The following is a 23,808-nucleotide window of genomic DNA, read 5'->3' as shown; positions in this document are numbered from 1 at the left end:
CTAGGGGGGATTCCCCCAAACAAGCTTCCAAAGTGGAAATATGTGTAATGCCCTTCTGAGCACCCGCCCTGCCCAGAGTCAGGAGTCTGACTGAGCCCACTATATAACCCCTGGCCACCCACATCCCATTCTGGGGAGTTCACTCTGGGGCATCAGCCAGACCAAGCCTAAAAGAATTGGGCCTGGCTCAGTGGTGCCCAGGGCGGGCCAGGGGGCAGTACCCTGGTCTTCAGAAATTACAGCTGGTACACAAGCTCCTCTAACAGAACGGTGCATGTGCCATGTTGGTTCTGCTTTGTACAAAGTGACGTGGTTGGGATGAAGTTACTAAGAGGCCAAAAGGCCAATGTCTTCTGGGCTTTGTGCCAAGTTTAGACTGGTCCTTCCTGGATGCCTCATCCTGCTTTGAGGGTGACCCTGAACACTACTGAGCTCTCCCTGGCATCAGCCACAGCTAATGGTTGCCAAAACCCCCGGCCCCATTTTATGCCAACTGTCTGAGGACACATCCAGCCATTTCCACCAGCCAACTGGACACCCTGTGGTTACCCTGATGCCACTCCACTCCTCCTTGACTAGAACAGTGATGCTCCAGACTCCCTAGAAAATCTAGTGGACTTTAGAATTGCACCCGGGGGCCAAGCAGACTCCCCCAGTCCATGACCACATCTTGCCATCTCCACAGCTTCCATCCTTCCATCATAGGAATTAAGCATTCCCATGACTGCCAGGAGGGACAAAGATAGTGCCTGGGACTCCCAGACCAAACGCTTTTCTTAAGCCATCCACTACAGCTCCACCAGTAGAATATCCAGCAGTGCCTGCACACAGTAGGTCCTCAATGCCTTTTCATTCATTCAAAAGTCAATTTCGAGGGCAGCTAGGGGGCACAGTGGATAAAGCACCAGCCCTGGATTCAGGAGGACCTGAGTTCAAATCTGGCCTCAGACACTTGACACTTACTAGCTGTGTGACCTTGGGCAAGTCACTTAACCCTCATTGCCCCGCAAAAGAAAGAAAGAAAGAAAGTCAATTTCTCAAAAACTTGGGAAGGAGACGGGCGGTGGTCACTCATGGAGCCCAACAGACATTTTGGTCATTGAACAGCAACCGTGACACCTGGGCTTTGACTCTGGAGACAATCTCACTGTCCTTTTGGGCCCCAGAGTTGCCACAGCTAGCAAAGGCTGGCAGTGACTGCACTAATAGGCTTACTAGGGTGCAGGCGCTATGCTGGGGGTGCTGTCCCGCAGTCAAGGGCAGTGGTGAGATCCAGACTCCAAGGCCACTTCTGTGTCCACTCCTCAGCTCTGCCTCAGTCACTAGCTCCCTGCTCCCTCCCACACAGGGCCCTTCTGGGGCCAGGACTGTTGGGTATCTGCTGCATTCCATCTGCCCTCCTCCGCAGAGGTCATGGACCAGAGGTGTTGGCCATCACAGATGTGGTCAGAATCAAGCGATGGGTTAATTTGGCTGAAATGCTCTTTTATTCTTTGTTACAATTAGTGGTTTACTGAGCAGGAGAGAGGAGTGATCAGTAGTAAAGGGGATTTAAAAAACAAATGGTCTTTCATTTTTTTTAAGGTGCTTGGGCACGTGGCCAAATTATTGGCCGGGTGGCTGAGGAAGGGGCCTGGTCACAGAACGGGACCTGCTTTGGGAACCTCTCTTGCTTCTCTTAGTGAACAGATGCAAACCCTCTGTGAGGACTGTGCTACCTGACTCAGAGGGTGCTTGATTTGGCCAATGGGGTGTGCTGACAAGGGCAATAACCAGCATGGGCCATTGTCCTGCATGTGAAAGCAGAGAAGGAGAGAAGATTTTCCTTTTCAAATGAGAAGGATGCGTTTATTTCAGCCCAGAGACAAACAGAAACAAATGTTGAGTGTGTCCAGCACAGCAAAGACGTGGCCTCCTTTCAGAAAACATTTGCCTTAAGGAGAACAGGGATGATGTGAGCCTCTCGTGGGCTCACAAGCCTGGTGAAATGTACCTAACACAGGCATCTCAGAAGGATTTGGCAAACAGTCATTCCCATTCCCCGTTTCAGTGGCTGAAGTCGACAGACAAAGGGTAGGGCAGAGGAGCACAGCATGGGCCTAGCGGGGAGCGTGGGGAATCGAGCAGGCCTAGCAGGGGAGCCGCCTGGTACACAGTGCAGGCCACACAAGGCCCGACAAAGGAAACCAATTGAGTTCTGGGGCAAGGGGAGGGGGCCAGACGAGACTTCCCAGGTCAGCATCGAATGGACGGTCCCAAGCTGAGCAGACCACCTTGAGGGCTTCTTTCCTTTTTTCCAATTGGCCCAGGAAAACCACCCAGCACAATGGAGGGAAGTCTTTGCCAAGTGGCTGCTCCAGCCAGAACAAATGGGAACAGACGCTTTTCTGGGACAGCATTTTGGACAAGCCCTTAAACATGTATCTCTTAAAAGTGACATGATTCACTTGTTCAAAGGAGTAGCCCCTGTTCAGGGGAAATCAGAAGTTTGGGGGTTTTGTAGAAGTCCAGGAAGTCTCATGATTGGGGTAGGAAAGGTCATCATTAAAGGGCACAGAGGCTAACCCTACCTAGAGGAGGTGGATCGGTCTGCCCGCTCCCAACGCTGATGCCCAGGGTGTGAGGACACTATCCATCCTCCCACTCTACTGAACTAGGAACACGACATTTACACAACCATTGAACACAAGTCACAGGAGCCAGACGATACACGGACTTCCTCCGCTAACCATTCTGCATGCTCAGAGACCACTGCCTCTGCCTGCTGCTTGGCCCGCCCTAGAAGGTGCTGGTAGAGGTGGTGAGACGTCTTCCAATGTAGATCCTGAGGGAAAAGGAAACAGCACTTAGAGCTTGGCCACCAACAGCTACGTGAGCTTGATTCCTCTCCAAACACCTGGAGCATGTGGTATCCAAGGCAGGCACATTGGCCCTTTGTAGAGAGAAGTGGCCTGCCTGCTGACACACGGCTGGGGTTTACAGCCCTCCAAAGGCCCCAAGATCTTTCCTTTCTAGCTCCCACCCCCAAAAGCAGCCTGGGGCACACTTGACACCAAGATTCTGGTGAAGCCCCTTTTAAAAGTCTGCAGAAACACATTAAAAAATGCCAAGTTTCCTTCATTCAAACTCGATCAATTGGCTTCAGAAGCTACAAAACCAGTCAAGGATCACTGATGTTAACAGGGACATTCCTTTCCTTACCCAGAGTTGAGTGACCTGATGTCATCTCTGGAGTTCATTTTAATATAGCCCACTTGCATCATGCCAATCAAGAGATGTGAATAAAGCTAACCAATTAATCTTGATTGCTGTATAATGACCCGCCTCTTATTGAAAAGGCATAGAAAACCTGGATAGGTAGCCATGTTGTCTCTCTTGGAGATCTGGGACCCCATGGTCTCTGTATCTCTTGGGGGCTTTTCTCCTGCTGATGCTAACTGGCATGCTGAAGCTCTCTCTGCCTTCTCTACCACATGGCCTGAGACCATGAGAAGTTAGGGAGACAAGCGGTCAATCTTTTACTAGTATAATATTGATAAATTAACATAAGCTCATCCAAAACTTGTGTCTATAGTTATTATTTTCATCACAGTCGCCAGGCTCCCAACTTCAGAGTCATCCCCAACTCTCCTCACTCTCTCACAACCCCAGCCCCATTTAGCCTGTTGCCAAGTCAGTCAACCCATCAATGTGCATTTATTAAGCACTCACTGTGTGCCAGGGATTGACCTAAACCTGGGGAAACGAAGAAACGCAAAGGACAGTCCCTGCCCTCAAGGAGCTCACAATCTAATGGGGAAGACAATAAGTAAACAAATGTGTACAAGTAAGGGAGAAGCAGGATAACATAGGGACAGGACTAGAATTAAGAGGGGTTGGGAGGGGCAGCTAGGTGGTTCAGTGGATAAAGTACCAGCCCTGGAGTCAGGAGGACCTGAGTTCAAATCTGGCCTCAGACACTTGACAGTAACTGTGTGACCCAGGGCAAGTCACTTAACCCTCATTGCCCCCCCCCAAAAAAAGGGGGAAGGGGTGGGAAAGATTTGCTATAGAAAATGGGATTTTAGAAGGAAGCCAAGGAAGATAACTCATATTTACACTGCACTTCCTGTGTGTTGGGTGCTGTGCTTTAAAAATGTGACAACCCTAGGAGGCAAAGCGCTTTACGTGGTATCTCATTTGATTCTCACACGTATTCTGTAAGGAAGATACTGTTATTATTTCCATTTTACAGATGAGGAAACTGAGGCAAGTGGATTTTAAGTGACTCACCCACAGTCACACAGTAAGTGTCTGAAAGCAGATGTGAAGGCGTCCAGGACCAGCTACTCTATGAGAAGACAGAGCATTCCAGGAATGGGGATCAGAAAGAAAAAATGCCCAGAACCAAGAGATGGAGGGTCTGGGTCTCTAGCTTGAAGGAAGCTGGGGAAGTGGGTTGGAGATGAGGAAGAGTGCCCCCAGGTAAGAGGGATGCTGCCTGTGAAACATGTAGCGCCCCACCCCACCCCACCCCAGTGCAGGCCTTCATCTTCTCAGGCCTGGACTATAGCAGCGGATGCTTTGGGGGTCTACCTGTCTCAGTTTCTTCCTCCACTGAGATGTCAGGGTGACTTTCCCAAAGTACTTAACCTCCCCTATCCAACAAATGACATTGTCTCCCTCTTACCTGCAGGTTCGAGCAGAACAGCTTTCATCTGGCTTTCACAGTCCCTTACACCTTGGCTCCCTCCTCCCCACTGAGTCCTCTGTGACCAAAGGCCCTCCTCCCAGTCATGCCCCGCCCCCAGCACCTTCTCTCTTGGCTCTGGGCATCTTCCCTGATGGCTCCCCTGCCTGGAATGCTCCCTCTCTCCTTCCTCATCTCTGCCCTGTGCACTCCCAGGCTCCCTTCATGTCCCAGTTGAAACCCCAGCCCCGCTCACTGCTCATGCCTTTTCTCCAGATTACCTCCCATGTACTCTGTCCTTAGCTGGTTGTTTGCATCTTGTCTCCTCCTTTAGACTGGGAGCTCCTTGAGGGCAAGGCCTGGCTTCTAACTCTGTATTCTCAAACTTAGCCCTGTGACACAGTGTGTAGAGATACTGAAATGCTTGTTGACTGAAGCTTCTTAAACTGTGAGTCTCAACCCCATATGGATGGGTCAAGGGAAATCTAGCAACAGGAAAAGGTTATGGATACTATCTTATATGCCGATATACCTGGGGTCCAAAGGGGTCACAAGTGGTGTAACCTCTGACCAATAAGACACTGAACAGAGAGGCCTGTGGATTCAGGGCAGAGGCCATTTTCCACAAGACTCATGTTTGGAAGGTCAAGATTTCCAATTTTTTTTTGTTATGACTAGATGATAAAATGACTGAATTCCATGATTGCTCCCCCTGCCAAGGATGCGGCAGAGGACATGGTCAGCCAGCCAGGCTCTTTCTTCCTCTAAAATGCTGTGATTTGGTCATTCCATAAGTAGTACCAGTTCTGAGCTGGTTGCCTCATCACCCATCCCACTCCCTGCATTCTCATTCCATTAAGTGGAAGGATCAATGACGTCCCATTTTCTCCATTCATTTGTCCGGACGATGCTCTCTCTGGACACAGCAGCTCCGCTTTTGTGGCCATGAAGGCCAGTGCCAAAGCTCTCCCCATCCCAGGGCAGACACACTAAGATGGGCACCCAAAGGTACTCACCCCAGCCCAATGGCAAGGAAGTGAGAGAGCAGCAGGGACGGAAGGAAAACCTTCAAAAACTCTGCCGAGAAGATGCCTCCCTTTTTCATGACGCTCGTGTTTCTCATGCTGAGGGTGGCCGAGCGCTTTGGGTGCTTGAAAAGAAACTCCCTGGGACCAAAGGAAATGAGTAGCAAGAATGAGAGGTCCCAGTAGGACGAGAGGGAGACCCTTCCCTCCCCCTGCCCTCGTCCACGCCCCCCTCCCCTCGCCTTGGCGGCACCCACTGCCACTCACTTTGGGGGGATGTTTTCGGGTCGGCTGGACCAGTCCCAAATCCAGTCTGAGTTTTTCTTCAGGATGCTCTCCACTTCCTTCCGTCTTTCCATGTAATCTTCTTCAGACTAAAACAAATGAAAGTGACCTGAAGCCCTCATGGCCCCTCTGGGCACACAGAGGAGACCTCGGTCTCAGTGGGAGGCCCCAGGCCAGGTATTCCCTCTAGGATTCGAACTGGCTGTCTTCCTGGCCAGTGCCCTGGTGACTGAGCCTTTGGGGCATTCAGAGCTGTTGGCTTCCCGTAAGGGAGGAGAGGCATTGCAGAAGGGTAGAGCACCTTCACTTCAGAGGAAATGGGGTAGGTCCCTAGGCAGCTGACTAGCTCAAGGTCTCACTGCCAGTGGCCCAGTTGAGGCTGGACTGCTCACAATCTACAAGTTCACTCCCAAAGGCAGCTTTCAGCAGCAGTGAGTGATGTGGGTTCACTCAGATGCCAGCTCTGTCATCCTGCTTCTTAGTCCATTTTCTCCTCTGTAAATTGGGGCTAATACTTGTCCACACCAGCCTTGGGGGCTGCTGGCATTGAGGGCGGGGGGAGGGCCGGGAGTGCTTTGAAAACTTCCATGTTTGGAGCTTTGGTTTTTACCATTTAAGGTACAAACCTCTTGAATCAATCAAGAGGAGGTTCAGGAACAAACCACAAAACCCTGTGGAGAGGAATCCTGCTGGGCCTGATGCCCGTCAGCCCACAGGCTGGGTAGGTGTCTGAAAACACACCTGGCAAGAGAAGCCCTGCCCCAGTGTGAAGGGGATGGTGAGGTTCTGAGCTTAGAAAGTGTGGAGGATGCCCGGGAGCCATAGACATCCTCTGTGACTGGGGCTAAGACTCTCTCCGGCCTCAACTTCCCCTTCTATTAAAGAGGAGACTCGAGGGGTAGTGCAGTGCAGTGGCAAGGGACTGGGAGTCTGAGTTCAAATCTCATCTCAGTCCTGTGGCCCTGGGCACATCATTTCTCTCCTCCCCCGGCCTGATCCTGGTCAGTAAAATGAGGGGTTCAAACTCAATGACCTGCAGTCCTTTCTAGCTCCGGATCCTGTCACTCAAGGCTCGGAATGCTGGAGACAGAAGGGATCCTGCCTGGAGGGCACAGGCACAGGACAGAGGGGCTTGCTTCCGTTCCAGGGCAGCTCAGCCTGGACCAGGAGCAGGATTAAAGACAACCCAGGTCCCAACTCAGGATGTGCTTTCAACAAGATGCTGTCACCTCTGCCTGATTCTCTGTGGGTGGGGTGGACTACGGATGCGGAATGGGGCATACAAGGCCAGGCTTGTTTGCTTCTGTTGAGCTGCCCCCACCCTTGTTTCCTATTTGTTATACAGGATGGCTCAGTGCCCAGCATACAGAAGGTGCTCAATAAGTGGTTACTGACTGATTGAGAGGGGATGGAAGGAGCAGCAGTTTGGAGATGATCGGGCTTCACTCCCCCACCGATGTGCCAGGATGAACAACGGCCTGGCTGGCTCCTCATCAGATCTCTGAGAGCTGTGCAGGTTCCCGACGCCATCCCTTTGGGCACAGAGGGTCGGGACTGGCCTTGAGGAGGCCTGTGTCTCTGCTCACCTGGAGCACATACCCCGACCCACCTGACACCAGCCCAAAGAATGACAGCACAGCCCCCACAACGGACTGCACTGTCGTTTGAGGCCCTTCAGCCGAAGGTCAGTCAATGCAGCCACCGAGTCTGTGTGCCTGACTGTGCAGATTTCACCAACCTCTCCAGCACCCTAGTGACCTTCTAGCAGGAGTCACAGAGCCACTTTCCCAGTGGGAAAACTGAGGCCCAGAGAGATCATGGGGCACGCCCACAGGGAGTTAAGAGGCCAAGGTGGGGCTATCCCAGGTGTGCACACTGCTCTTCACTGCCCTGCAAGCACGGAGCCATCAGGCATTCGCTTCTCAGCGTGAGTTTTGCCAACTCCCCAAGTCAAGTTCTCTCTCTGCATGTGATGCCCAGCAGTCCTCAAGTGGCCTCGGGCTCGGTCACAGCCACCCACACATTAACCACCTTCTAACACCCAGTGCCAACAGAACCTGGCAGCCAGGCCCTGGATCACCTATTAAGATGCCCCAGGGCCCCACCCCCCAGCACCTCCTCCATCAGGGGCCCCTTGAGAACTTCTGACAGGCCACCACCCACCCCCTTACCTGGGAACTGTTCTTCTCTCCGAGGCTGTGAGTATCTGCTTCAGAGGTCCTGTTAATATCCTGGGGTGTCTGTGACCGAGGAGGGCTTGACAAAAACAAGGGTTGGGGACAAAGGGCAAAGACATCCCGTTAGCACTGGATGATCTAGATGTGAGGAGGTACAAGATGTAGCCAGAGTCAGAATCCCACCCCCAGCATGGTCTGGATGATCCAAGTGTCTGCTATGTCAGCCAGCCAGGGAGCTAACTTTGACCCCTCCCCCATCACTGCGGCTTCTGTCCTTTGGGGCTGATCCCTCTTCCAGATATCTGAGCCTCCCGGTGCCCCCTGGGCCTTTTGGTCCTTCACATCACTCTCCCATGGCATCCATTTGCCCATCCTCGTCTCCTTCCTCTACACGCTCTCCAGCACATCCACGTCCTTCCTGACTCGTGGCACTAGAACCGAACACAGACCTCACGATGAGATGAGATGTGGGGCAGGCCAAGCACCATGGGGCTGCCCCTCCTCACTGCTGACAATGCGGAGTCCACTAAAACCTGGAGTTTCTCAGATCACTGCTCATCATGCCTCCTCCTACCCCATTACCTATTGTGTTCTAGCTACCTTTCATCCAGTGCGGGCTCTCCCTCCCAGCTTTCTTATCTGTGACCTCCTTCATAACACAGATCCATGGGGTACTCCACTGCAGACCTTCTGCCAAGTGACAAGGAGCCACCAAGACATTCTTTGGGTCCTGCCCTTTAAAGCCATTTCTGAATCCATCAAACTGCCCACACCTTTCTGACTTTCCCAAGTCACACTCAGCAGTCTTTTCAGGACCAAGGAGAGGTCATTTATGATCTTATTGATCTTGGGTAGGCATTCTCTTCATCATTTCAAGCACAAGGGTCATTGTCCTTGCAGAGAAAACAGGAGCAACCGAAAAAGGAACCATTCTGTCTTCTCTCTGTGGCCAATTAGCCCTGTCTGTCCCATGAGCCCAAGCAGGGGCCCTGGTCCCTCCTTTGGGACCCTCTTTCCTCCAAAAGATTTGGCTCCTTCACTCTCCTCATTGTCTTCCCCAGCTCATCTTGGGCTTGATCACTCCTGACACTGTTTTTATAAGTCTATGCCACTCATATCATGTTACCACCCCTCCTTTCCCTCCCTCCCTCCCTCTTTCCTTCCACCTTTCACAGCTATCTTTGAAAAATCTAACTAGTGAGTTCTGATGCATTCACATCAAACTCTTCAGAAAATTCCCATTATGCCTCACTGGAATTGTTGTTGTTGTTGTTTACCCTTGGAATTTCATTCTTCAGAGCTGCCTAATTCTCCCACACTGGCTTTGCCAGCACAATTTTAGTCAATGGCATCCTATCTATCCACCAAAAACCCTTTCAAACCTACTCTCCCCAAGTGCAGGGTATCTGCCATAGCCTAGGCCAGATGTCTTTCTCTTTTCTTCACATGCTCTGGGTCAGATGGTCCCTTCCCTTCATTTCCACCCCAGCAGCCAAGGCCTCCCTCCCTGTTTATAAGAATCAGATGCAAAATACAATCCTCTCCCTTTTAAGGTAGGAAATTATGACTTAGGCAAGTCAAGTCATTAGTTTGGCTTTGAGAGAGAATTCATTGCTGCAGATGCCAGTATAACTGGAATTTTGAGTCTCCTATGGTGGCTCCTCACTGCCCCTTCTTAGAGCACATAGGTTGCTTCAAAGCTTAGCTCAAACACCACCTGTATGAGGCCTTCCTTAATGCCCCCACCAAGTTACCCAAAGTGACTTTGTATATATTAGGCATATACTTCATTTGTAGACTTATGTTTACTTAGGTTGTCTCCTCCTGTAGGCTCTAAGATTCATAAAGGCAGGAAATGTCTCATTTTGGCTTTGAATCCCCAGGATCTAGCACCCAGTAGGTGCTTAATAAGTGCTTTTGGTCAATTTACCCCTGGCCCCTTTCTTGGATTTTGTCAACTGTGAACTTCTGGGCATCCCCCAAATGCTTCTTTTTTCTTAATGGTAGTTCCTCTGCCTGGGGTCAGACTTAGTGGAGACACCTGGGCAGTTTTTGCATTCTCTCATCCTTTTTAGCTTGAAGACTTTTGGCAGGTATTTACATGACACCAGGCAAATATGTCTTTCCCCACCCAGGGTCAGAAGTCTGTCATGCCTGGACTTAAAAACCCTGGTCCACAAGGCCAAGTTCTGTTCTCAGGCACCATTTTGTCATGCAAACATACACTAAGCCAAGACAGTGGGCATCTGTCTCTATCGTTCTCCAGTTGGCTCACAGCTGCCTCAGTATCCCTGGCCAGTCACACCACACTGTGTTCTTCTCTTCTTCCTCTGGCTCATTAGCAGACAGAAACCTCAGCTTCCTTCCCTTTCCAGAGCCTCACATCTGGATGTGGCACCAAATATATAGTTGCCTTTTTCCTTCCTTTCTTCCTCCCCTTTCCAACCTCCTACCAAAGGTCATCTCCCTTCCCCCACCTTCAGACCCTTTCCCTCCTCTGGAGGCCCGGTTGCTGCCACCTTTAAGGGATCATGTGAGTGTCCTGTTAAGCTAGAAATCACAGCATGAACATGGGTTAAAGGAAATGGATGTTCATCCTGGAAAAGAATTCAGGAATAAAAGACATTTGTAAGCGAGCAGCTGAAAGACCTTCCTGAGGAAGGTTCTTCTGCTTAGACCAAACCACAGGAAGTGCAAAAGGGCCAAGTTAGGCCCGACATCAGCACGAACTGACCGACAACGAGAGCTCCCCCAAAGGGCAAGGGTGCCAGGCTCCTCCTCACTGGAGGCTGGGGAACCATCTGCTGTCTGGGCCATGAACTGGACAGCTGGAAGATCCCTTCTGCTTCTGCCAGTTGGAGGGCATCTCCAATGAGCTGACTGCCCACAGCTCACAAGGGAAGGCCTAAAATCCTCTCTTGTGAAGGCAAGCACATGGCCAGGGACTCAGCCAAAGTGTCAGAGAGTGTGTTTTTCCAGAACATTGTAGAAATCTCCTGGTCCCAAAGGGAAGAACGGCTTTGAGCAGTGTCGCCTTTTCCCAAATGTCAGAGCTAGACTTGATGATGGGCATTCTGTCTCCCAGTCAGAGCCTGCCAGGCCACTATGACTGCCCAGCCCCTGCCTCCCCAAAGGCTGCTGTGGCAGTCTGCTCCTGTGTCTGGCCAATGGAGGACAGAAGGGGCAGAAGCCCAGCCACAGTGGCACCTCCCTTCCTCCCCTACCCCCAGGCCTCTTGGGAAATGCTGACCTGTCGCAGTGAGAACTCTTGGAACTGCTGCGTCCAGACTCATGCTGCGCATCCAGAAGAATCTTTTCCATGTCGCCATTATAGGCCGAGATTGAGGCTGGCACCGCACTGTGGCCATTGCCGTTACTGCTGAAGTGCAGCTCCACCCAAGAGCCTGTGGGGACAAAGCCGGGAGCAGAGATGGAGTGGAAGTGCCTCTTGGAGGGGCCACTCTGACCAGCCTGCCCCAGGGGGCCATGAGCCCAGACATATCTCTGTGATCTGAGCTGCAGTCTCCTCATCTGTGAAATGGGGACTCATCTTGCCTCCCAGAGTTGTGGTGGGGAAAGCACTTTGTACAACATCAAGGGTTATTGAGGTGGGAGTCATTATTAACATGGGACTAGCCCTGGAGCCACCAAAAGAGAGAAATGACAACAATCCATAGGGATTCAACTTAAGGAAATGCCCGAGTCAGTCAGCCCTGGGATACAGACCCATTCTTTCAGACTCCTGTCCTAGCCCTCGCTCAGAGACTCAGTGTGTCACCCAGTTCTGCCTCTGCACCTGCACTAGTGACCGTGGGTAGGTGCACTGCCCACTCTTCCCCAGTTCCTTCCAGACCTCCCAGAGAGGCTCCACAATGCCCTGGATATAGCTCATGGTCAGAGGCAGGAGCTGGTGGGCTGTGCTGCTTTGAGATGATATTTGCACAGCAATATGGCAGATGCTGAATGATTGCCAATTCCCTTTCCTTCCCTGAGATGTGGAGATGGCTGGAGGTTTTCCATAGATTTCGAGGTCCTGAAAGGAACTTAGGGCCATCTCCACTCCAAAGATTCATTTGGACTACTTGTGCCCAAGCTGTGGGAGAACCTTCCGTGCTTGTGTTGGTCTGATCAGCCACAGTTGGACACACCGTACCTTGACCCCAACACAGTGATGTCTCTTTGGTTCTCATCTGGGCACAAAGGCCAACAACAACTTACAGAACATTAGAAAAGGTGGAGTTTACAATGAGGAGGCAACTGTCTGGCTTTCCCCTAAATCCCCTGCTGCCCAAAGAACCAGAAACAAAGTGAATGCCTGTGAACTGGGGAACAGGAAGCAAGCAAAAATTAAAAGAAAAAACACTGTGCCATTGTGGGAAGAAGTCCCTAAATTCTGTGACAAAGCACTTCAGAGACGTACAGCCTGAAGCTGAAGTCACTGTCACCAAGCATAGATCATCATGCCTTTCAACAGGTCTGTGGACACTGGCATGTTACCACTTGTGAGACCTTGGGAGAGTCCTTCACCTTTCAAATCCTTGTTGTCCTCATCTACAAAGGCAGGGCATTGGATCAAGTGGCTCTAGGACTCCAGGACCAGACACCTACAGGTTCAGCAAAGAGCTGGACCCCCTTTGCCCAGTGTTTCCTGCCAAGACAGTGGAAACATTCCAGCCAGCACAGTAGCTGCCTTTGCCCAGAGTGTGCAGCCCAATAAAGGGAGGAAGCCAGGCACTCAGGGACCCAGGACCCTGATCACAAGGAGTCCTTTGTCTCTATGTCATGTCTGTGAGAGAAAGAAAAAAAAAAGCCAATGGCCCATTTCATTCAAAGAGCCTGGGGGATGGAGAAGCAAACTTGATTACAGGCAAGAGCCCAAACCTGGCACTTTCTAATGCCCACACATATCCTTGAAGGCATGGCTGAGTTTGAAAAACTTCCCACGTTAGTTGTGCTATTCGGGAAAGGTCCAGACATGGGGAATATATCCAAGGACAAGCTTGGCTTTCCAAATGAGCATCTCAGAATACAAGGGGCAAAGAGGTGCACACACAGATGCTCAGGAAACTGATGCTTCACCTTATGAGCAAGGGGCAGATTATTAAAGATGGGTGTTTTGTGAAAATACAAGAGGGGATGGCAAAGAACTGGAAACACAATCAGAATTTTTATGTACAGACCAACCCAGTCAATTTTTCAACAATTTTGAAAGGCACACTGAGTTTGGAGTCTGGAGTTGAAAGGTTCTTGGTATAGATTCTTGCCCAGCACCAGCTGCCATTACCTGGTACCTATGCAATAGATATCGCTAAATGGGTCTGGCTGACTCTGCCCCCGCTGTTCAATAAACTCCAGTGGCTCCCCAAAGCCTCTCACCAACGGGCCCCTTCAGCCCTTTCCGGTCTTCTCACACATTACTCCAATACACTGTGATCAGAAGCATGCTAGCCTGATTGCTGTTCCTTGCACAAAACACAAAATGTCTCTCAGCTCCAGGCATGTTCATTGGCTGTCCCGCATTCCTGGATGGGTCCTCCTCCTCAGATAAAATCCCACCTTCTACAAGCTGCACAAGGGGCCAACTGCACATGGAGGCCAGAAAAACCCAAGCCTGAGAGCCATTTCTTAAGAGGAATGAGCTGCTCTGGAGCAATGGCTCCCTGACTGCCAAAGGGCTTCACACAGAGGCTGGAGCATTACCTTTCCCAAGATGTGCCTTCTAGGAACATGCCTGTAGCATCCCCCTTTAGAATAGAAGCTCCCTGAGGGCAGAACCCTCTGCTTTTCTTTGTCTCCTCAGTGATAAGCACTGTATTTGGTGCACAGGACATGCTTCGAGAATGCTTGGTGAGGAGTTAGGTTGTAGCTGTTGGGATCTCTTCCAAATCTAAAATATTTGTCATATTTATTTACCCTTTCGTATCCCCTCAGGAGAATATAAGCTTCTGTAGGGCAAGGACTATTTCAAGATTCTGGTCTTTGTACCACCCCCACCCCCCCCTCCACCTTCCTGACTCAGATGTAGGTGGTGGCTTCAAGGTGAAGAATAAAACAGACATTGTAGGCTATGGTCAATATGGGATTTTTTTGTTTGATTATGCATAATTGTGACGGGGGTATTCCTTCCTTCCTTCCTTCCTTCCCTCCTTCCCTGAAGGTTGGTAAGAGGAAAAGGTGGTCTAGGCTTAAGGCTGCCCAAAAAAGAAAATGGGTCATTTTTTTTTTTAATTCACAGAAAAGGACAGAAGGAACACTAGAAGGAAACAGATAAGCAAAGTGCCTTTCAGAGTCACAAGTACTTAAAGAGAATTGCAGGCTCTTCTGCATTCCTTTGTTCTTTTACATGTGCAAATGCTAAATTCACCTGGAGTTTCTTAAAGTACAAAATTAAAACAACCACAACAACAGGGGGTTAAACAGGATGATGTCCTCTCCTGCTCCAGACCAGTAATGCTAGGAGCTCTTCAGGCAGTGCAGGGCACACCCAGGTACTCTGGTCCCGGGGAGGGGCTTTCCCTCTCTGCCCTCCCCCAACTGTGGCCCCTAAGGGAAAGGGCTGGGCACCATGCTGGGCTGGGAGTTGCCAGAGGTCTCAGGCCTGTGCAGGGCTGTGCTCTCACAAGGTCAGGGAAGATGGGATCCCTGGACAAAGACAATCCTTAAGTGTACCTGGGGTTGAGGGGATTTCCTTCCCCTCTCTGGCTCTCACTCAGTTTTCCTTTCTTTGAGGGGGACAGACTCATAGACATTCTAAGATTCCCTTTCCCATTCATTTTGAAGAATTGAAACAAGGGTTTGTGTTTATTTGGTTGTATTTGTTTTTCTCCCTTTCACATTCTTTCCCCAACTTGGGCCACTCCATGGAATGTAAGGGTTGTAAGGGATTTCCTTAGCCAATTGGTTTGAAATGCAATGATCCAGTCTTTGCCTGAAGCCCTCTGGGAGAAAGGACCCCGCCTCCAGCTAGGCACAGCCCTACAAGTGGGCCAACCAGCCTTAATCTGCCTCTTTACTCCAAACTCTTAAACAGAGATTAAGCAATCTCACCTCAGACCCTTACTAGCTGTGTGACCCTGGGCAAATTACTTAACCCTGATTGCCTCAAACATCCAGGGTCTTCTCCAGTCGTCCTGATGTATATCTTGCCACTGGACCCAGATGACTCTGGGGGAGTGAGGTTGGGTGACCTTGCACAGTCCTCCCTCACTTCAATCCAATCCCTTGCAGGTCATGACATCAGTCATGGTCCTCTTCAATTTAATAATGAAAGACAAACACCGACGACCAAGCTCTGCTCTCTAGAGCCCAGCAAGTCTTAGTCCTTCCCCAGGAGAGCCCTTCAAATACTTGAAGCCAGCTATCATGGGTCCCCCCACCCCACCCCACCCACCCACCCACAACCACCATAATAACTTGTATGAACAATGTATCAACAAACCTTCATGTGCAATAAATCAGAGTGAGTTATTTCACTATTTAAATCATTATTAAGTCTGATTTCCTACAAGGAACCCCCCATAGCTGCTGCTAACAGCACTGGCAGCACTGTGGGCTGATAGGCAGAATGATGGATTGGGAAGTGGAAGGTCTAAGTTCATCCCTGCCACTGAAGACCTGGCGGAAGATGGAGACTTTGCCTTTCTGGGCCCTGAGATACTTAAGTGGAGAATGAGGGATTGGACTAGGTCAGCCCATCAACAACTACTTTGGAAGCACCTACTGTGTGCTAGATACTGTGCCAGGGGTCGTGTCAGTTAAAAGCACCACAATTCTAGCCCTCCAGGAAGGTAAAGCTGACCAAGGCAGACAGAGCAGCAGTGGCCAGAGGCCTCAGATGACCTGGAGGGTCCCTTCCACCTCTAAGGTGATGAATGCTTTCCAGTCCAGCTGGTTTCTGGTTCCCAATGGTATCCCTAGGCAGCATCACCCAAACCTCTCTCCCTGCTCCTCTTCCTCCACCCGTCTCAGGGGTGAGAAGTTGGGAGGTAAGAGAAGAAAGGAAAACAATCCCAGCATTCCTCAAAGCCCCATCATGGTTTATCAGAATGCAGGGGAAAGGAAAGGAACCGCCCATGTGGCAAGCATCCTGGCCTTAGGAGAGAGCGCAGGGAAGGGTCTGGCCTTGGCGCTGCCAGGACTTTGCTGGCCACATGGGCTCTCTAGCCCATGGGCCAGCCAGAGGCAGTCATGTCAGGACAGCACGGATTGGAGAGCAGCTCTGCTGTGGTACAGACTTTAGCTGGGCTGGCACTCCTGCCTTTGCCCAGTGATCCAGCTGCCTGGCCCCATATAATAGCACCACCAGCCACCCAGCCCTGGAGAAGGCTGTGAGTGTTGGGCTGCACGTACACAGGCTGGGCCTGAATGCAAGTTTCCACTCATTTGCATTTGTGTCACCGGCGTGTTCTAGATAGAATAATGGGGGTGGAGGGAACCATCCCCCTCTAAAGTCCTCAACTAGTGAGCCCATCCTCCCACCCCCCATGATTCAGCAGTTTGGTTCACATGGTGAACAGCAGCAGGAAGTTAACAGCATTAGGAGCCCCCACTGTATCCTCCCAAAGAGTTTAAATTTAGACTTTAATGCAGAGGCAGAATGCCCAACGCAAGCCAGCTCTTAGGGAGTTTAATTGCTAGGAAAAGATGATCTAGCCAAACGAGATTTTAAAAGCGCATTACCTATGACAAATTTAAATTATGAGAAAATGCTGAAAGTCACATACATGAAGACCAAGTGGAAAGCCAGCTGGGATAGGAGGCAAGTCTGAGTGGCCTGGTACAGTCCAAATAGCAAATGACTGGGAGCCCTAGGCCCTGGGTCCCAGCCCCGACTCTGCCCCTTACTCTTCTGTGTGACCTGGGCAAGTGAGCCAGAGATGCCCCCAAGGGTCCCTTCTGGCTCTGGAGGCCAGGAGTCTGTGGCTGGCTGAGTTAGGGAATAGCCTACAAGGCCTCCAGCTGAAAGGGACCTTCATTTAGAGGCCAGTCAAGTGAGGTCCAGAGGCCCTGCCCAAAGACACAGGCTGAGTAAGGAAAGTAGCCTGGGCAGGCTTTCCCTATACGGGGCTGCCATTCTGCTTGGGAGGGAAATCCCAGAAGTAGCTAGCTAGGGGGCCTTGGGAATGGAGAGCCAGCCTGGAGCCGGACACCTCTCTGGCCTCAAGTCCTGCCTTGGACACAGACTAGCCAGGCCCCAGCCCTCAGTTCGAGTGCTGGTTGGCCCTCTCTCTACTTCCTCAGAGGGGCATTTTGGGTGGGCCAACTTGCACTGCATGCTTCCATTCCCACAAAATCACATCCTAGGGGCAGCGAGGTAGCACAGTGCATAGAGCACCAGCCCTGAAGTCAGGAGGACCTGAGTTCAAATCCGGCCTCAGACACTTGACACTCACTAGTCACTTAACCCCAATTGCCTCACAAAAAAAAAAAAAAAAAAAGAATAAATCCCATTCTAGTGTCTATTCCAGTCTCTCCCCTAAGTGCTGTCTCTCAGGTCAGATTTTTAAGGAATGTAATAGCTTAGAATTACTTATAGGATTATACATTTGGACTTGGAAGTAACTTTCAAGGTCATCCAGCCCAAGCCTTTTTTGTCAACTCACCTGGGGTCACCCACCTCACATCAGGCCCTAAGTCATCCAGCATCCTCACTGTAGACCAGGATCTAGCACAGCACCTGTCCCAATATGGGAATGCTAGCCTGCCTTTTGATTAGACACAGTTAAATCTCATTCGAGGAGTCTTCTCCTAAATGGCTTGGTCATTCCTCTTGATCTGCTTTCCAAAGCCATAGAAGAGGCTTGGGGTGGGGGGTGGTACCGGCAGGCCGGTCCTCTCCTCTAAGCAGGGAAGCAGTTACTTATCCAAGAGTTATGGGGCTCAAAGTGTATTTCCATCAAAGAAATCCGGGCAGTCTGGGTATTCAGAGATTCCAGAACAAGACTAGGTTCCCCAGAAGGCTTGCCTCTGAATATTCATCCCTCAATGCTCTCCCCAAGGCCATCTTGACCCCACCCCAAAGCCCAAGAGAAGGAGAGGGGCTTCTATCATTCTTTCTATAGCCTTTCAGAGGCCTCTTTTCAGCCTCAAGAGGACTGCTTTGGGGGAACCTGAAGCCTCGGTGCTGTTTTCCAAGGGCAAACCCAAAGCAGCTGAGCTCTGGCCCCTCTTGGTTAATGATTGCTAAAGCCCAGGGAGACTGAATGCATTAAACACTCTCTAACACACACACACACACACACACACACACACACACACACACACTCTCTCTCTCTCTCTCTCTCTCTCTCTCTCTCTCTCTCTCTCTCTCTCTCTCTCTCTGTCTCTCTGTCTCTCTCTCTCTCTCCAAAAATGATGGGACCACAGGACAATCTCCAGGTTTGAGTATTCCTGGTGTCCAGTTCAAGACCAGATTTTTTTTTTCCCTCCTCAACAGAGGATGGGCCCTAAATTTCTTTGGCCAAAGGATGAAAACAGGAGCCTCCTCCCCTGGATTTGAGAGGCTGGAAAAGCTAAGCATCAGTCCCCCACGGAGTAAACATCAGCGGGGAAGCTGGGAAAGGTGTTCTTCCCTCCCAAGGCCACACCTGGGGACTGTGTCTCTTACATCCCAGTCTAACTTCCAGTCTTGTTTTCAACCTTCCGGGTGACCCCCTGGCTGGGAACGTCTGGGCCAAACAGCCCAGGCCCTGGGCAATGTGGGGGCTGGTCCCACTTCTTGTCGCAAAGTCTTATTTTGGGAAGGTCCTCACTTGGACTCTGACCATCTACTCATCCCATAGAGCCCAAGATGTTCCCCGAGGAGCAAACCCAGTGGCCACAATGAGCCCGAGCCCCCTGGGAGTTTGCTTCTCCTCTTTGAGAAAGGGTACTAAGTAACACCTCCAACAGTCGGGTTCAGATTCTGCCTATTCATTCACTGAGGGAACCAACCATTCAAGATGGTAACAAAGTCAAGGGCAGCTACATTGGCTGGGCCTCCCTCCCTCCCTCGCTTGCTGCCCTCCTCTTCAGGCGGCCCCGATTCCAGAGAACCCCCGGCATGCTCCTCACCTCACCCACCCCACCCGGCAGTAGGTCCCAGGAGCCAACCGGACCCGGGGCTTGCTTCTATTTACTATGTAAACGAAGGCGCTGCGAAGTGCGTCCGAAAACGATTTCTTTACACAAGTGGGGCTGGCACACACAGGGGTTCGCCGGAGGCTAAGAAGGGGCAGCTTCTGCTTTACTTTCCAGAATCGGTTTGTATGGGTGTGACTCCTTTGGGACCCCGGCAGTGAGCATACAATGTCTGACCTGGGGAGACCACGCAGCCTCAACCCTTCATCAGCTCTCACCTCGGTCCGAACCTCGGACACCAGAGGGGGAAGGGGAAGATGGGGGGAGGGAGCTGACCTCAGGACTTCAACCCGGACCCCCACGTTCTTCCCGTAGCACTGGGGCTCAAGTGCGGCCTTTCCCAGGCTGAGATCGCAACTTCTCCTCCGGCCCCAGGAGGCTGAGCAGTGGGCGGGCGGGCAGACATCCACCCACCCACTCCCGGAGCCCACGCCTCCCGTGTCCACGGACCGGCCCCCGGATCCTCCTGGGCGGCCCCGGGCCGGGCTCCAATCTCCAGGGCTGGAAGCCTCCACCCCTAGCCCACGGGCCTCGAGGCCCCCCGGTCCGCAGCAGGGGAGCGATGGGGGTGGGGGAGGCAGGGCTCGGGGCCCAGCCTGGCACTCACCCTGCAGGTTCTCCTCGGGCGGTGGCGTCGGCTGCCCGCTCTGCGCCATGGCCTGGCACTGCGAGGCCGGCGGGGAGCCCGGCCTGGCCGGGGCGGGCCCGGAGGCAGCTGCGGACTGCGGGGACCCGCGGGGGTCGCCGGGACGGTGCTGCCGGTGCTGCCGCAGCGGCCGCCGCTGGGCCGCGGTGACGTCGGAGGGGGCGGGCTGCAGCCGGCGGAGCCGCCGACACTGACCGTGACCCTGAAACTGACTACGCCGTGGCCGTGGCCGTGGCCGCCGCCTGTCTGTCTGTCCCGCTGGCTCTCCCCGGAGGGCGCTGAACGCCGCCCGCACCGCTGCCTCTGGGCTGGGGGGGGCGGCCGGGCCGGGGATTGGCCGAGCGGGGCGGGGCGGATGGGGGGGCGGGGCCGGTCACGCGTTCTCCTCCCCCCCACCCCCCGCAGCAACTGCGACGACGACAACAACAACAACCGCCCCGCCCCCACACTGGCGGCGCGCGGCCGCCTCGGGGCCGGGCTATTTTAAGCGTCCGCCCCCCCCCCCCCGGGCCTCCCGCGATCCTGCGGGAGGCGGGCCGGAGGGGGAGGGGGAGGAGAGAGGAAAGGGGAGGAGGGAGGTGTGCGGTTGCTCTGGCCGTCACCCCCAGAGAGGTCCGACTCTAACCTTCCTCCTCCTTGGATTCTGGGGTCGCCCTGGGGGGCTCTGCCCAGCCTGGGGGAAGGCATTGAACCCAGGGGTTCCGGGGAGGGGGGCTGCTCTGTCGACACTGAGCGCGGCTCTTGGCCTCGGGGATGGAGGATCTGGTAGGACGAAGCTTGGCCTCCTGCCTTCTGTGAGCTTGGGGCAGGGTTTTAGCACGGATCTGCCCCAGGACGAGCCCCCACCCCAACTCCCTGCAGGTCTAGGCTTCAGGGGAACGACCCCGTGTCCCTGAGCACGGGGGTGGGCGGCGCACCCAGAATGGGATCCTCCCTTACGCCTCGGGCCAGGGGCTCTTCAAGGAAAAGGGGGGAGAGCAGCATAGTGGGGAGGAAGGGGTCCCAGCTGCTAGAGCGAGTGCCTTCCCTGCTCGGAGGGCCAGCTTTTATTAGGCACCTACTGAATACCAGGCCAGGGCCCGAGCTCTGGTTCCAGATGCATGGTGGGGCAGCCCCTCCAGAGACATACAGTCTATCTTGCTGGACTGCTTGTACTCAGAGAAAGGGAATGAGTGTGTAAATGCAGAGGGCGCTCGGGCCCCCCAGAGCTGTTCAGTCTGACCCTTTGTGATCCTGTACCACACTGTCCCTGAGGTAGGTTACTTGCCCAGGGTCACACCGCTAGTACGAGTCTGAAGCCCGATATAAATTCCGCTCTTCCTGACTTCAGGCCCAGGGCCCTATCCTCCTAGCCACCTAAGTGCCTCCACTTCAGTCAATGCTGTGAATGTACAAAACGTTTGGACTTCCACACAAAACCCTTGAAAGGCGGGTCTTATTCCCATTTTACGTGGGAGAAGACTGAAGCTGGAAAAGCACCCTGGGCTTGCTTCAGGGTCACAAAGCAACTAAAGGTCACAGGCAAAGGGTGAACCCTGGAACTCCTTTCACTGTCCCCCCCATAGCTGCCAATTTCCCAAAGGGGAGGCTGGGACTCTGAACCGGAAGCAAAAATTGCCCCAGGCATTCTGAGGCTGAGGCCCTAAATTCCAATCCAGATCCAACCCTCCAGTACTCTGCCCTCCCCCAGCTGCCTCTGGTTTGAGCTCTAGCTTTTGCTACCTGGAGAATCTCCTTGTGGTCCTCTGGAAGTAGCAGGGGGTCTTCACCCCCTGGGCCCCTCAGAATCCTGAGCCTGGGGGAATTCACTTTGTAATTGCAGAATCAGTCACTGCTGTCTACTTCCCCCACAACCTGTCCCCACTCTCAAGAAACCTATTTCTTGGGGGGCAGGAGGGGATGGGGTGGAGGTGGCGAAGGGCACACCTGGCATACAAATGAGAATATGCTGTATACAAACCATACAAAATAATAAACACCCTCCACCCCCACCCCCACCCCAGGAACTGAGAACTCAGATCAAACATCTAAAGGCACTTTGTGAACCTCAGACCAGGGGTTCCAGAGCATGGGAGAGCAGAGAAGAGTGATTGTGAACCAAAGGGGGAGGGGGATAAGAGAGCAGGACCATGGCCAGGGAAGAGAGTGCTGCAGAAGACGCCTGGGGTTTGACCCTCGGGAGTTTTGAGTCTGTTTAGACCCTTTGAAGAAATAATATATTGATCTGGATTGGATTTATGTAAAAGGGTGCCTTGGGATGGTTGTCTGTCCCTAACTGCTTCTGCCCCCCTTGGGTTTCAAGGGGAGGCCTGGAGTCTGGCTGGGTTTGCCCTCTCATCCACACTGCTCCCCCCCCCCATCTGGGACAGAGAATTCCCTTTAATAATCACCAGCAGAAGCTGCCTCCAAGCAACATCCCCCAGAACTCTTCCAGAACCCTAAACTCCTGTTAAATGGTCCTTCCTGTCTCCGGGCCTTTGCACTGGCCGCCTCCTGAGACCTCAGCTGAGAATCTTGCCTCATTTCACTGAAAAACTTGAGGCTTTTCACCAAAAGTCCTTCCCCTCCCCTCCTATCTGCCTCACTGTTCTCACCTCCGCTATGCACAGCAGGAAGCTCTGGGCCTGGACTCAGTTCAAATATGGACCCGATACTTACTAGCACATGTGACCTGGAATAGATCACTGGCCTCCCATTTGGCTCCATTTCCTCCATTGTCAAACGGGGGCAGTAAAAGCATCTGCCTCACCAGGTTGTTATTGAGGATCAGATGAGATGATATTTAGAAAGCACTTAGCACAGTTCTTGGCAAGTAGTAGGTGCTATAGCGATGCTTATTTACTATGAAGTGGAGCTTTCTAAAATGCAGTTCTGATTCCTATCTCCTCATTCCCCTCCAATAAAGCCCAGTTTGTCCCAGTTACTTATGATCTCTTTTTAATAGAAGTTGAGGGGCATCAGCTAGAAGGTCTTTGAAGTCCCTTCCAACAATGGAGCCCACAGAATCCTGTGACAGGGACAGCTGGAGAAAGCCTTTGCCAAAGGAACAGATTGACTGTGCCCCCAAGAGTGACTCAAGACAAGTCACTGCTCATCTTGAGTGAATGACAAGTGAGGATTTCAGTGGATCCAAGCCTAAATGCCCCTTGAATGTCAGGGGACACATTCAGGCAGGAATTAAAGGATCCTGACAATCACTGCAAGTGAACCTGGCATTCCAGGGGACCAGACGACTCATTTCGGTGGACCCCAAGTGATGTGGCAGTGGGTGCTCACTCCAGTGGTGCAGATTCAAGTGCTGCCCTTGCCCACAGATTTCCCCAAATGACCGGATTTGAGCTAGAGGGGCAGCTTAGAGGTCTCTAGTGCAAATTCTTTAAGACCCGAAGACACGGCATCCCAGAAAGGGACTACAGTGTACCTGAAGTCACCTAGGTAGAAAGTGTGAGGGCCGGAATTTGAACCTTTATCTTCTGACTCCAGTGTCAGAGTCCCCTCTGCTGGGCACCTCCGAAAGCTTTCTTTAAATAACATCAAGTCCCATCTCTAAGGCAAAGGTATAGATGTGTTTAATCAGGTTCAGGTGAGACGAAGTCCTGTGTGTGGCCTGGGCTAAATGATTGGTGGCTAGGCTGCACTTTGAAAATGATTGCTAACTACATATCTTATCTTATCTTATCTTATCTTATCTTATCTTATCTTATCTTATCTTTTCTCTTTTCTGGTGAGGCAATTGGGGTTAAGTGACTTGCCCAGGGTCACACAGCTAGTAAGTGTCAAATGTCCAAGGCCGGATTTGAACTCAGGTCCTCCTGAATCCAGGGCCAGTACTCTATCCACTGCACCACCTAGCTGTCCCTGCTAACTACATATCAATGGTTATTGTAC

At 52.2% G+C, this 23,808-nt stretch overlaps 1 protein-coding gene across 1 annotated transcript; it reads right to left on the bottom strand.

Moving 5' to 3' along the window:
- Window positions 1-1,826: 1,826 nt before the first annotated feature.
- Window positions 1,827-20,060, bottom strand: BNIP3 (BCL2 interacting protein 3). Its single transcript, XM_043990330.1, has 6 exons — window positions 19,882-20,060; window positions 11,407-11,560; window positions 8,151-8,235; window positions 5,962-6,068; window positions 5,686-5,835; window positions 1,827-2,824 (listed from the first exon to the last, which is right to left on the bottom strand). Exons 1-6 carry the CDS (start codon window positions 19,928-19,930, stop codon window positions 2,779-2,781), a joined length of 591 nt encoding a protein of 196 aa, XP_043846265.1. The 5' UTR covers window positions 19,931-20,060; the 3' UTR covers window positions 1,827-2,778.
- Window positions 20,061-23,808: the final 3,748 nt, after the last annotated feature.

This window comes from Dromiciops gliroides, chromosome 2 (assembly GCF_019393635.1).
Source record: "Dromiciops gliroides isolate mDroGli1 chromosome 2, mDroGli1.pri, whole genome shotgun sequence".
NCBI lineage: Eukaryota > Metazoa > Chordata > Mammalia > Microbiotheria > Microbiotheriidae > Dromiciops > Dromiciops gliroides.
This window is presented reverse-complemented; position numbering and strand designations above follow the sequence as displayed.

Coding starts and splice junctions, on each gene's coding strand:
- BNIP3 (XM_043990330.1), bottom strand. CDS start 19,930: ATGGCGCAGAGCGGGCAGCCGACGCCACCGCCCGAGGAGAACCTGCAG. Junction 11,561..19,881: donor GCCCGAGGAGAACCTGCAGG/GTGAGTGCCAGG, acceptor TTGTCCCCACAG/GCTCTTGGGTGGAGCTGCAC. Junction 6,069..8,150: donor GAGAGAAGAACAGTTCCCAG/GTAAGGGGGTGG, acceptor CATTTGTTTTAG/TCTGAAGAAGATTACATGGA.